At 40.1% G+C, this 14,597-nt stretch overlaps 2 protein-coding genes across 7 annotated transcripts; one reads left to right on the forward strand and one right to left on the reverse strand.

The window, feature by feature from the left end:
- Positions 1–181: 181 nt before the first annotated feature.
- LOC141912017 (GTP-binding protein 10-like) lies at positions 182–3,460 on the reverse strand. The gene is made up of 9 exons (XM_074803177.1): positions 3,201–3,460; positions 2,697–2,893; positions 2,299–2,390; positions 1,907–2,051; positions 1,511–1,584; positions 1,381–1,433; positions 1,077–1,262; positions 604–727; positions 182–501 (listed from the first exon to the last, which is right to left on the reverse strand). The coding sequence occupies exons 1-9, from the start codon at positions 3,255–3,257 to the stop codon at positions 266–268; spliced, it is 1,164 nt and encodes a 387-aa protein (XP_074659278.1). The 5' UTR covers positions 3,258–3,460; the 3' UTR covers positions 182–265.
- Positions 3,461–4,745: 1,285 nt separating this feature from the next.
- Positions 4,746–14,505, forward strand: LOC141912359 (cAMP-responsive element modulator-like). 6 transcript variants are annotated; one of them, XM_074803615.1, is made up of 8 exons: positions 4,746–4,875; positions 6,288–6,445; positions 6,828–6,910; positions 7,315–7,484; positions 8,005–8,160; positions 8,784–8,813; positions 10,006–10,165; positions 10,878–14,505. In XM_074803615.1, exons 2-8 carry the CDS (start codon positions 6,329–6,331, stop codon positions 11,029–11,031), a joined length of 870 nt encoding a protein of 289 aa, XP_074659716.1. In that variant the 5' UTR covers positions 4,746–4,875; positions 6,288–6,328; the 3' UTR covers positions 11,032–14,505. The 6 variants fall into 6 exon arrangements, with proteins under 6 accessions (XP_074659716.1, XP_074659721.1, XP_074659719.1 ...); XM_074803618.1 differs by having other exon boundaries at positions 4,772–4,860; XM_074803617.1 differs by having other exon boundaries at positions 4,808–4,875; positions 6,291–6,445.
- Positions 14,506–14,597: the final 92 nt, after the last annotated feature.

The following is a 14,597-nucleotide window of genomic DNA, read 5'->3' on the forward strand; positions in this document are numbered from 1 at the left end:
CACCATTAAGAGCTAAGAACTGCCACAACTGTTCCTGATATTCGTCCAAATTTTAGCATTGAAATACTGATAAGATATAAATGTTGGAATACAGGATTATGCGAGATATCGTCGGACACCGCGTCGACTTCCTGGTGAACAAAATATATCTAGATAGAAAATGTTATTTTACAAAACATTTTGTATTTATTTAACACGTATATTTACATTATTTACAAAATAATATCACAAAATATTTCAACGATCGACTATTTCGCAATAATTCTTACACGAGAGACGCGTCGAAACTTTCTTTCAGCGAGTCGTGTTTAGTTCGTCGTTCGTCGAGCGAGGGCGCTACGGTCAGTGAATATTCGCGGTCGGCCAGTGAATCGAGAATCGTTCGTACGTCGTCCCGCACGACGTCGATCGCGCTCAACTGTTTCGCCGAAATCGGTAAAATTCGATCGAATTTGACGAAATTTTCCGGTCGATGTTCGGCGGGTAATTCTTCAACCGATGCTGAAAAACATATTCAAATCTCTAATCATGTTTTCAAGATATTTCTTTTTCCCTTGACGACGAATGAGAGTTCCACTTCGGATTCATATCGTATTTACTTACATTGAACATGTTTTAATTTGTCCAGCAGTTCGTCCAGTAACGCCTGTGATCCGTCTATGTCCATTTTATTGACGATTAACATCGCCGGTTTATGAACCAAATCTGGTTTATACAATTCCAACTCCTAAATGAAAACAATTCAATCAATCATCTTTACTCAGTTTTTAATGAATATATATATACTGTCAATCCCCGATATACTGCGCCTACAAACGGTTTTGGCGGTATAGAGAGTATGGCGTTATATCGGGGGCATTTTACTACGTATTTGTATAGAGATGTGCATTGTGAAAACCTGGCGGTAGGCGGGGATGGTGGTATGTGGGAGGGTGGTAGGCGGGGGTGGCGGTATATGGGAGGGTGGTAGGCAGGGTGGTGGTATATGGGAGGGCGGTATATCAGGGGTTCACTGTACTGTCAGATTGTTGTAGTGATAATGCCACTCGTCCTAGATCCCTAAATAACATACTTACTTTATTCAGTAACATGACCGTTTCAAACACCGACCGCGACGGATATTTGAGTCCGAGTCGAAATCCGTGAACATCGACGACGAATAGATGAAGCTTCGTTCGTTCGACGTGTTTCAAAAACCGGTGTCCGAGTCCGATATTCAAGTGAGCGCCCTCTATCAGCCCGGGCAGATCGGCGACGGAAATCTACGAATAAATAAACAACACGAAAACCAGTTTTCATGGCGACCACCGTATTTATTTGATCTCGTCGTTTTTCCCGACTTGTTAAGAATTCCTGATCTGTAAGAACTCTGTATGTTACCTGTCGATGATCTTCAAACTCCATAACTCCGAGTTGCGGTTGAATCGTTGTAACTGGAACAAAAATACAAATCAATCTTGAATTATGGACTTAAGACGGATGAAGAGAGCCACCATGACTACCTACTTACACGGATAGTTGGCTATTTTTGGATTTGCTCGTGAAACTGCGGCTAAAAACGTCGATTTTCCGGCATTCGGGAACCTAAGAATTTGAAAAAAAAAATCTTTAATGAGGAATTACGACCCTGCGCAACCCGCTATCCTTCCAGACAGCTTGCGTTGATAACTAGTTAGTTACCTAATCGTTGGTGGTAAGCTTTTTATAATCGGATGAGCTTATACCATTTGGTTTGTGAAAATATCCGATCGTGAAACTAAACCACAGACAGGTTACTGACTACGTTGATGCCCTACTACGCACTAGCGACACCTGGATCCTCACTTGCCAGAAGTGGAGAATCCTATATCGGTACAGTCGATTGCTGAGCAGCTACGAGGGATAAGTAGAATGATAAGTTTCTTACCCGACTAATCCGACATCAGCGATCAGTTTCAGATCTAGGTTGACACTAAATCCTGTCGCCCGCGATCCGATATATCCGGTGTCCGGATTACCTCCGTCTGCTCCCTTCGCAACCAACAATCGACTATCCGGTTTGTTCAAATCACCTTGAAAAATAGATAATATGATACAGTGTAGCTGCCCGGTAGCTGAATTGAATCGGTCACAGTCGCAAGTCAAACACACTGGGGCCAGTTTCATGGTTTTGACTTGAACCGGAATCGAAATTTCCAATTATGTACTTATTATGTAACTCGACCAGCGACAAATCAACTACATTTTGTACTTCGATTTCTAAATCAAACCCTGTGAGATATAATCATTGATAATGAACTAATTTCACTAGAAATTTACCTAAAGTGCGTTTAGTGTCTGTTTGTACGACGATACCAGTCGGTACTTTGATTGTGATGTCGCGCCCCGGCAATCCTTTTAACTGCCATCTCCTGAAATAAAAGAAAAGCTGGTTACAAACGAGGTCGAGTCTGGTCTGTACCCAATTCATAGAGCGCGTCACTTCCGGAACCAGTTGCAATTCACACGCAATCATTTGACCCGTGCTAAATTAATGAAGTACATCAATTCCACTCATTTTTTTCTAGATTTTTCTGATTCTTGAGTTTTCCAGGTTTTCCAGGTCAGTGGCCACTTGACTATTGTTTCTAATAAAGATATCGATTTCTTTCATGAACGGATCAATAATTGAGCAGGTTGCGTCTGCAGCCCGTGGAAGAGGGGTAGAGTACACGTACTTGCTGTCTGCTCCGATGGACGCGATGAATCTCTTCGATGGATTCTCCTGATAAACTTGTTTTAACGTATAATTCTCCTTCGCGACGAGGTAAACGTCGCCGCCCTTTCCTCCTAACCCGCCATATTTCGGGAATCCTTTACCGCCGGCGCCACCTCGCACGTAGATACGCAGTTTATCCAGAAACGTTCCTTTTGCCTGCAAAATGAAATACGAAAAATGAATTGTTGAGTAGTTTTCAATTGAGGGTCCAAAACCAAATTTGCCTGTGCCTGTGGTAAAATAAGCCAAGGGCAAGGTGGGGTACTGTGGACTGTGTGGCTATGCAGGATTCCATGTATGGCAAGCGAGGATCCGCCACTAGGTTTGCGAATGGTAACCACATTTCAATTTCAATGACAATCTTTGTATGACAGATCAAAATGATTGTCATATACAGTCACAGACTATTATTATATATGACGAATAAATTGAATTGAATTTGGTAAATCGATCTCTTTCTTACACGAAATTTCGGTTTTGGTTTGTAGATATTCAACAAAGAAACACTCAGTTGAACCATATCTGTACTTCTGATGTTTGGCAGCCACGATATCCAATAGCAACCTGTTTTTCGAAGTTTTCCAAGCCAAAAAGACGATATTTCGATGTTTTTGCATGAAAGAATAATTTTTCGAAAATATGTTTACGACGGCTGTAACACTTTCACAGAGCAAGTTTATCCGTACCCGATGTAATTATAATAATCGGTAAATTATTCAGTGATTATTCTACTAAAGATATGGGATAATGAGTTCTGTTAGAAAAATTAGGTGATTAAAATCAGTTTAATTGCTGTTTTCGTAATCGCCACCCGTAAACCAATTAAAATCAAGTAAGTAGTAAGGAGAATAGTCGGACAAAATAGTCCACTCGGCTATTCGAAATAAAGCCCTCGAAAATATTAAACCTGGCTTCAAAAAGCAAGAATTTTGCTGGGAATCGAAATTTGAATTATCCAAAAAAGTGATACTTCGCAAATTGACATCGAAATGAACATGACGGTGACGCGTCTTACTTGGAAACAAGGTCAATGAAATAGTGCCCGAGGAATCCCAAAATCGCTGACGTCATGTTTATCTATACCAGCCAATCAGCGCCATGATTGATCTCGAATTTCATTCAATATCAGTAGGCCTAATTTGATTCGTGCGACTGCGATCGTTCCGTGGTCTGTGACAAGATCTTTTCGCAATAAAGAAATTACTCAAAAAAGAAAAATACTTTCAATTCGTAAGATTAGATTAAGCCTATCTTGGACTATTTAAAAAAAAAAAAATTAAAAATTTTAAAAACCTCGAGAAGGCCAGCAGCTCCAGCTTCTCAAAATATTGAACTTATTTTCAGTTTACAGGCAGAAACACTCAATTCCGTGTGGTTTTCATTATAGTTAAAAACTTGAATTTTATTTAAAACATATTTCGAAAGAGATGAATTCATCCGTCATGATTTTCGATCTAGAATTTTTCGTGGAAGTTGTTTTTTCCCTCGCGCTTTTTCAAGAAATTTTAAGATGAAATTTTTAAAACGCCTATGGAATTCCATTGAAATATCTTTTCCCATTTGCTGTTTCTTTTTATTCTTGGACAAAATCCGTGCTCCATTAATTTGTTCTTGAAAAAATCTGCCAAATAGAAAATTTAGGAAGGCCCTGCGGGTAGAAAATAAATCGATCTTGATTTAGCGGATTTCATACATTTCGCGCCATCGACACTCGCCTCCAGTGTCGATGGCGAATTTGTAAAGGACTGTGTTTCAAACAGCGCGGTCAGTCTACACCGTCATGGCTGTGTTTATAGCGCCGATTCAGAAACCCGTCGAGGGGATTGTCCACACTGCACGTAAATTCGCAAGGTGACATCATGACATTTAAATATTGGGTCGGGAAAATGAAGCGCGCCTTATCGAGTGACGTCATGGTTATAGATAGCGGCCAATCAGTAACGAGAACGGGCCAGGGACGCGTATGGATACAGCACCGGTGATCAGGTCGGCTCTTTCTCTCTGTAGATGACGCAGCTCTGACTCTACTCAGTGTGTCTACGTGTGTGTGTAATTTTGACGTGGCCACTACGTATTCAGCAAATTTATCCACTCCGATTGCCGCAAACTTGTGACGACGAAAAGTACGTAACTGACTGGTGAGTCTTCATAACAAAACAACGTGTCGACACGGCCGGGATCGCGCGGGGGTCTACCCAGGTCCCGGCGTCGGGGTTCGAGCCCACCTTAAATCCACCATTTCGGCTTTTGAAGCCGATACGTAGATATTTGGGGCGAGCTTGTTGTAGTGGAGTAAAATGGCAGCGTTGCCGTTGTTTGTTGTTGGGGTGAGGATCGAATCGCGTTCGCGAGGCGGTGCCGATTAAATTAGACTACGGATTTTGAATCGATGACGAATCCGTGGTGTATTTATTTGATGATGTCACTTTAAAGTTTCGTTGCGTAGTAGAATTGAAATCTAGTAAATTAATAGACACCTCGGACTTCAGAATTTTGTCGCGCATTTCATTAAATAAAATCGAAAGAGATTATCTTATTATAGAAACTTGCTTACGATTTTAATTTAAAGATTAAGGCTGTAGGGCCTAGGCCTATGTACTTTTTTCATTTTTCTACTTAAAGAGCAAGGTCTTTTGCCCTCTTGTTTTTTTCTAGACCTCACTTTTTTGTCCTTTTTGAAAACATTTTAACTTAAATCGCCAAGGAATCTAGAGTTGAGTAGGCTTATCACTTAGGATTATTTTCCCGAAATTTTACAGCTGCTCGACCGCTCAAGGCCCTTGTCTTGCATTCATTCCTTCTTGGTTAGGCGTAGAAGATTTAGATGTGATGGATCTGATTATTTTAAATTTCTAAAAAGACGTTTCTATTTAATTAGATATTTTAATGGATTTTCTAATTATTTTGAATTCCAAATTTGAATTGAATATAGTTCAATTGTTTTCCTGTCCATTAAGTTGATTACTTCAATATTTTATTAGTTATCCATTTGATCATTTTGATTTGATTTAATCTATTTTGAATGTTCATTTTTAAATCAATGTCATTGAACTTTTCAATTTTCAAGTCTTATTATCTCAATCTATAGCCTATTATGCACTTGAGCAGGCTGATTTTCTAAAAACCCATGACATACTAATTAGCATACTAATTAATTAATTATTACATACTAGGCTAATTAATTTTTTGTGAATCATGCATAGTCCACCTCGGCCTAACAGGGTTCCTACAGGTCGTTGTATACCCTAAAAATTCAGAAATTCTAAAAGGGGGAAATACTCTAACATTCTGAGCTTCCCCTCATATCCCTAAAACGCCAATTTTGGAAATTGCCTCAGTAATTTTTTCCAACTCAATATGTGAATTTATCATGAACAGTTACAATGTCTATCATGGGCGCAATTCACTAAACAAGTGCTACTTTTTCCGCACTAAATAGTGCTGAAAAGAGGTAACCTTTGCCTGAACTGCTATGAACCATGTCGTTATTCTAATCAAATGTTTTCTTTATTTTTGTTTTTTGAATGCGATGTGGTTTGGCGCGGTGCAGCAGGAGGAATTCTGTAGTTTAGTTTCGATGGTTATTAATACATGGATTTGGAACACGATTTGAGTTCCGACACAGAATTAGATGATAACGTCATAGTTTCAGCGCCACCACAAATATCTATCGTTCACATCCCGAACAATAACTCCATCAATCAATCGGTAAGATGATCAATCAATGGTAAAATGATCAATCAATCGGTAAGATGATCAATCAATGGGTAAAATGATCAATCAATCTAAGGTGAACAATCAATGGATCAGGTGATCAATCAATCGGTATTATGGTCAATTTATCTATAAGATGATCAATTTATTGGTAAAATGATCAACTGATCAATCAATCTAAGACAATCAATCAATCTGTAAGATTATCAATACTGATGAAACTTAAGTGAAGTTTTAAATTGTCTGAAATGGGAGGACCATGGTCCTTCCATTGAATTTTATCTGAATGGAAGATTACCTAATCTGAATTTGCCCCCAGCGATGTTTGAATATATTTGATAACAATAAGAAAAATATTTGTCCGATTATGATGCAGGTATCTCCGGGTTCAAGCGAAGACTGTGAAGATCAAGAGGGCAGAAAGCGGCACGAACTATTGAGTCGCCGCCCGTCGTACAGGTTAGTGTCAATCTTCATCTGCTCATAGACTTTTGTCTCTTACTGCGGTAAAGTTGAGACTGGTAAAATTCTAGCCCGAGTTGGTGTCAAATACTGAGCATGAGATTGTGAAATACAGTAGACTATGTCTCTTACTGCGGTAAAGTTGAGACTGGTAAAATTCTACTCCGAGTTGGTGTCAAATACTGAGTAAGAGTTTTTGAAATACAGTAGACTCTGTCTCTTACTGCGGTAAAGTTGAGACTGGTAAAATTCTACCCCGAGTTGGTGTCAAATTCTGTATAAGTTGAAACTTGATATTTCTAGAAGATTGGTGTCAGATACCGATTACAGGAAATTCGATCTGCCTGAATTTGTTCGTGTTGAAATTCTTAGTTCCATATATATTTCGTGTTTATTTACAGGAAGATATTAAACGAGTTATCATCTGACAATCCGCCGGTCACGGTGGTACAACTAGCCAAAGTGGAGGAGGAATCGCTCTCCCCTCACAGCCAAGACTCGGTGGAGGGAAATGACGCGGCGAACAGCCTTCAATCCTCATCAGCAGTTACATCATTCCAGCAGGCTACCGGTAAGTATGAATCCCGCGGTCGTGCTGCGCATCCTCAATCGGCAGCACGGATTTAAACCTGGTGGCATCAGTGGACTCGGCTACGACACAAATCCCTGCCACGTGTTGAAGATCTGAAATACCTCCTCCCTGTATTCCCCTGTACAGTAGTTTTTGTGATGCAGACACTTTTGAAACTTCTTCCTTTAAAACGCCTTGAAAATTCCTTATATCCAGGAATGACTGATGCGTAGAGACCCCGGCGAAATACGATCCAGTTATAGGATGAAAATCCGCGAAACCACTGAATTATGCGTTCACTGAGATAAACGGTACTTGGGATATGAAAGTGATGTAGACACTTCCTTGAAAATTCTTTCTATCCAGGAATGACTGATCAGTTGCGACCCTGTTTTAGTAAACATTGCGTTATTTCTGATCTATCGCGACTTGTTTCCGGATCAAAAGCATTTGCCTAAAAAAAAAAATTCTTTGTCTGGGTTTTGTTTTGGTTGATACGGTCGATGTTTTTCTGTTGTAGTAATACCCGCTCACACGATACAGATCGCCGCTCAAGACGCCAACACGCAGGGCTTACAGACGCTAACGATGACGAACGCCGGCGCAGCGGGCACCACCGGTGGCGCCACTATCGTACAGTACGCTCAGGGTCCAGACGGACAGTTCTTTATACCCGGTGAGCACATTCGATCGTAGTTCGTAGTGTATATATTTAGATGATCCCCCCCCCCCCTAAACAGACCCCGACCGCGTACACGTCTGTCAAGTTCATTGTTAGATACTTAGACGCTTCTGAAATAGTTAAGAGTACACGCGACCCGGTTCCACACTGTTCCATGAGTTACAATTTGACTTCCGGTTAAATCATCTCAACTGCGGAACTGGATCCAGTTAAATTTGTTTGTTTTTCCGCTTTGTGGAACTGTGGTTCTTGCGAGTTTGAAACGAGTACGTTCATGTTTGGATATATGATTTTGTTGCGGAATCCAATCAAATTTCCACAGTTATCGTCGAGCAGGTCTATCGAACTGTTTACCTATGAGCCTGTCCCTCGAGTCACAACCAGTCGAGCTAATTTTAGTAGTATCTTAAATTAAACCCCAAACAAACTGGAACGTAGTGAACCGATCGCGATGATTTATTTCTTTTCAAATAATCTTGTCGAAATTGAATATACAAAGAATGTGTAGTATATTCTGCGCCTGGAACTGTTTGTTTTCTCTCTGTAAACAAAGAAATCGAGAAATCTTTTTTACCGGGGGAATATTTTTTTTAGTATGGCCTGTGTCTATTTTGCAGGCGGTAGTGTTGAGATGCTTCAGAACGGAGGTAGGATTTGATATTAAATTTACTCCCCATCCACACACTCACTCACACACGTATATATATACCCCCTTCGCTTGCGCCATATCCCTACCATCCTCAGTCCGATTCTTAATCAGTAAATATCAAATGACGAGCGTGAAAGCTTTAACCTCTCTCGCCCTTGCCATTGGAATCATGAAAGCTAATGGAAGGGTGACACGTATGACTTGCCCTACCCCCCTCCAACAATCCCGGTTTATATATCATAATTATTGTGTCGTTTGAGTATATTATTAATATTTTGTGTTTAATCGTAATTAAAAGAAAAAAAAACTGAAATGATTGTTAATTATTAGTACGAATGTGTGTGTCATTGTTAACTGCCACTAACGAGTTAATTTATTTATATGATTCATTGATATTGACGATGATGATGTTGATAGCTTGCACTTGATTTATGTTATGTCTTCAGTATGGTTGTGATGATTCTAAAAGGGATTGTTTCGATTCGTCTAATTATAAAATCAAAAAGTCAATCAGTTTGTGTCTCACCGCCAGACCTCCTTCTGGGCATCTCACTCTCAAATTGCTTTAGATTGTTGCAGGACCTATCCCCTCCCCCTCCGAAAACAAGTAAAATTTTTTATTTCGCAAATACGTCTAAAATCTCTTCTGATAATCAAGAAACAGTTTTGTGTTTTGTGCTTCGATGATTTTTTTTGGCTGCTTTCGCACAAAACAACGAATATCATGTTTCTGAGCAACGCATGTATTCACAAAACCCGCCGGCAGAAAAACATTTAACTACCGTATGTTTTCTATTTGCGTCCACCCCGCAGTGCGATGTAAAGATGTAATGCTTTAGTAGTGTCTACTGTGCTGCGTATAATGGATGATATGCTATATTGCGTCTACCCCGGGGTGTGGCGTATAATGGACTAACCGCTATATTGCATTTACACCGCGGTGCAGTGTATATCTGATGTACCGCTGCCTGGCAGTATGGTGTATTGTTACTTATCAATATTGTTTATTATAGAATAATGTTTGCCGCTTACTGCCATCTTTCAATAGAGATAAAACTAATTACTAATCACATTGATACGCCGCATGTTGGTGTACTACCAAAATCCTTCACCGATTTATACACCGCCATGTGATGTAATTGCACTGAAAGGTTACAGGTTACAATTTGTTGTTATGTTTTTTGTTGCAGTGACGTTAGCCGGTAATGTACAGGCATATCAGATCAGTACGCCGACGTCTCTACCGCAGAGCGTCGTGATGGCAGCTAGTGGCGCCACGTTGACCGGTACGTCGGCGCAAATATCAGAAGAGGCGGCTCGAAAACGAGAGTTGAGATTACTTAAAAATAGGTACGTACACGTGTGCAAGAATTACTGATCTACGTGTAGATTGGTCATAAAACCATGTTTAGGTTAGTCTGGGATTAAAGTTGTTAGATTGGCTATAGAAGCGAGAGGTAAGCTTAGACTGATCTTAAGTTGTAAGATTGGCTATAGAACCAAAATGAACTTAGACTGATCTTAAGTTGTAAGATTGGCTATAGAACCAAAATGAGCTTAGACTGATCTTAAGTTGTAAGATTGGCTATGGAACCAAAATGAGCTTAGACTGATCTTAAGTTGTTAGATTGGCTATGGAACCAAAATGAGCTTAGACTGATCTTAAGTTGTTAGATTGGCTATGGAACCAAAATGAGCTTAGACTGATCTTAAGTTGTTAGATTGGCTATGGAACCAAAATGAGCTTAGGCTGATCTTAAGTTGTAAGGTTGGTTATGGAACCAAAATGAGCTTAGACTGATCTTAAGTTGTTAGATTGGCTATGGAACCAAAATGAACTTAGACTGGTTTGAAGTTGTTAGATTGGTTATAGAACCAAAATGAGCTTAGACTTGTCTTAAGTTGTTAGATTGGCTGTAGACTATAGAACTAGAATGAGTTAAGATTGAACTTAAGTTGTTAGATTGGTTATAGAACCAGAATGAGCTTAGACTGGTGTCAAGCGAAGATTTCTCGATGTGGAAAAGATGTGTTCTATTTTGTTTGTAATTCTAATTTGCAGGGAGGCAGCGCGTGAATGTCGTCGCAAGAAGAAAGATTACGTTAAGTGTTTGGAGAACCGCGTTGCCGTGCTAGAAAATCAGAACAAAGCTCTGATCGAAGAGCTGAAGTCTCTTAAAGAACTTTATTGCCAAAAAGAACACCAGGTGGCGTGAGCGGTCGAACGTGGACCGACAGACGGACACACGAGTGACTTAACGACCGGTTTATAGTTATTATTGCGCGACACCCCCCAAAAAAAAGACGCATTCGCACCGAGGATTTTCTTCGTAAAGAATTGAACATTTAAACAGTCCTCGTAATATCGATGTGGAATGAATCCTCAGGTGGTTTTTTTCGTGAAGTTTTGTTAAGTATTTTTCATGAATTTGTATTTATGTAGTTAACACACTCGCGTGCGCGCGTGCGTATCGCAACGCTTCCGATTTTATACCCTCTTACGTTTGATATTTGGAATTTTGTCTCAGATCGACGCCACGGTTACCGATTAAACTTTCCTCACGGGGCGCGCGTACGGCTAAAGTAGATCGCAGATCGTAGAACTCATTGCGACTCGCGTCTCTGGCGCAGTCATGTGCGATGCGTTCGTCGCTGGTGGTCGCAGAGAGTTGCGTCCCCAGTGGTTACAACCAACCTACCCACACAGATTTAGACCGCAGTCAAACCCGTTTACAAGCAGAGATGTTAAAGACTTTTTTTCCATTTTCCTGGTAGAAAAAAAATAGTGTGAAATTGCATTTGAGAACACTTAAAATTTGAAAAATTTCTCAATTTTTTGGATATCAACTATTTTCCTTTTTCCTATGGCCACTTACATCTGTGTACAGGACTCGATTTCACCAGTGTATCAAGGATACTGTATTTTTTGTGGGATACTAAATATCGAAATGAAATTTAACCAACTCGATAAAGGTAATTTCTGATTTCATGTTTTGATTTAATAATTTCTGCGATAAGAGACTTATATCGATGGTGAAATGGGGATACAGAACTTTGATTCGGAATATTGTCAGCGGGACGATTCTCTAGAATTCTGTAGATTGATCCTTGGCTTAAATTCTGCGTGGCGATGTCCAAAATTCAGTTTTCCTTTCAAAAAATGCATAATTTTTTCACAAAAATAATATCTCTCGTTTATTTTATGGTATGTGAGGTTACCCGGTACGTGAGGTTACCCGGTACGTGAGGTTACCCGGTACGTGAGGTTACCCGGTACGCGAGGTTACCCGGTACGCGAGGTTACCCGGTACGCGAGGTTACCCGGTACGCGAGGTTACCCGGTACGTGAGGTTACCCGGTATCACCCGGTCTACGTGTATAACATGTGTATATTGATTGTAAGTTAAAAGTTTTTTGTATTATGAAGATTTTGTATTTTATAAACACAAGAAGATAAAGCAGCACTGTTTTAGCACCAGCCCCCCCCCCCAACTCCCCTCCCTTCCCTCCCTCATCGATGTACAGCCTCAGTTTATCAATGTACCCCACTCCCCGACCACCCCTCATTATATCGATGTGTATCATAACTCGGCTTCATAGCAGGGGCTGCAGTTGCTCAAAAGTTGGTTAAAGATAACCGGTGGATGAATAATACCACAGTAACAATACGTAGATTTAATTGTCACTCTCACCAACTTTTGAAAAACAGGCCCCAGGGGCCAGTTGCATAGTCATGGCTTAGACTTAAGACCAGTCTAAGACCAACTTAGTTCTATAGCTAACCTAACAACTTAAGACCAGTCTTAAGATTTAGGCCTAAGACCACTTTTGGACTTAAGTCACGACTGTGTAACTGGCCCCGGGTCTCGGAAGTACTTACTTTTTAAAAGAGTAAGTGAGGCCCTTAAAACGTGTTTTCTTTTCACTAAGTGCTTCATTTAGGACTCTCAGTATCTGGAATGAACTAAAACAGCGTTAAACGTTTATTTACTTCGATGATTTATGTTGTGGATTAGGACGAGGGCCGTGGTCTTAAAATCATCGGAAAGTGTCACTTTCATCTTACGTGCTTAAAAAGTGCTCGGTTTTTCTTTTTAAAAAAACGAAACGTGTTTACTTTTGTCTCAGTCGTTTCCTACAGTAAACCTCGCCTTGGGAGCGTTTCGTGCGCCGGTAGGAACTAAATCATTGTTGTAATGTTCTCAATTATAAACCGTCACGTTGGTTTCAAAGTGGAAAAAATTATAATGATAATCATCAGCGAAGTTTATGGGAGTAGTTACAGCTAGGGGGCGGGCGAGTGTTGATGATCGCGACAATTAAATTTGCCACTTTGGATTTATAAACACTTTGGAATGAATGGACTGGACCAGATTGGGCTAGGCTGGGCTGGGCTGGGCTGGGCTGGGCACGCGTAGCTATCAATATCCATACCGTCAAACTCCTTTATAATGCCACTGTGAAAAGCATGGTGTTATAACAAATTTTGCTGCATTATGAAGAATGATATTTTCATTGAATTTGAGTTAGATCGAGTGAATTTGTTCTCAGAAAAATGCCGTGAGCAGTGGCATTAAAAAAAGATGGCGTGCGGTTGATTGTTACGGACAAATAATGAACTTGTTGCGATCGGGTGAAGGAATAATGCTCACTTGCCCCCTGTACCTTAATGATGTAAATTGTACAGATACATTGTAAGATAGATGTTAATATGAATTAAGGAGACTGAGAGAAATGTGAGGTATAGGCGACGTCCAACCCGGTCACATGGTTATTCGTTAACCGTTTCAGCGATGTTTAGTTATTTCATTTACCCGATGAAGCTGCTGTACGATAGTAGCTGGAGCTTGTACTTCAAATAAATCTAGGTAACCTTCTAAGTGATTTCTATCCAGCAATTACTGATCGTTCGGGGCCTAGAATGTATTTGTCTTACGCTTTCTGAATCGGTTTTGAAAATGGTTTTAAGTCCGTTTGGAAAATTAGTTTATTGCAAGTTCACCTAAGGTTGAGTGGGTTAGCTAGTACGGGGAGAGTTAATAGTCGGAATCCTGGGCCCAGTTCCATAGTCATGGCTTAGACTTAAGACCAATTTAAGACCATCTTAGTTCTATAACCAATCTAACAACTTAAGACCAGTCTTAAAATCTAAGACCATTTTTGGACTTAAGTCTCAACTGAGGAACTGGCCCTGGGGTCAGTGGTGCTCAAAAGTTAGTTAGAGTTAACTGGTGGACGAATACTAGGGTAACAATACAATTTCAATTGCCACTTATATGCCAACTTATCCACTGGTTAACCCTTTAACCGATGGGGCCAGTTCCATAGTGAGGGCTTAGACTTAAGACCAACTTAGTTCTAGAGCCAATCTAATAACTTGAGACAAGTCTCAAGATTTAAGACCACTTGTGGTCTAAAGTCTTGACTATGGAACTGGCCCCAGGTCTCGCCAGCTGCTGCTGGGTCGACGGGGAAGGGCGGGGTGATGCGGGAGATCGTGTATTTTTTAGACGCATTTGTTGTAAATATTGATACGATACGGAAAAAGAAAGAAGAATATTTAAAAAGTAAATGATCGAAAATAAAGAAAAAAAAGTGAATTTAAATATGTGATGAGTTTGTGTTGCATATATTTTTAAAATGTATATATGGAATGCTAATGGAGTACTTGATAACAGAAAAGAACAAGATATTTGGAGAAACTTCGGTAGTTTTCGTTTGTTTTTTTTTGTGTTAGCGCAATCTTTTCGAAGGGCTATTTTGGTACTCGAAGAGGAAAACT

This window comes from Tubulanus polymorphus, chromosome 10 (genome assembly GCF_964204645.1).
Source record: "Tubulanus polymorphus chromosome 10, tnTubPoly1.2, whole genome shotgun sequence".
In the NCBI taxonomy this organism is placed as follows: Eukaryota; Metazoa; Nemertea; class Palaeonemertea; order Tubulaniformes; family Tubulanidae; genus Tubulanus; species Tubulanus polymorphus.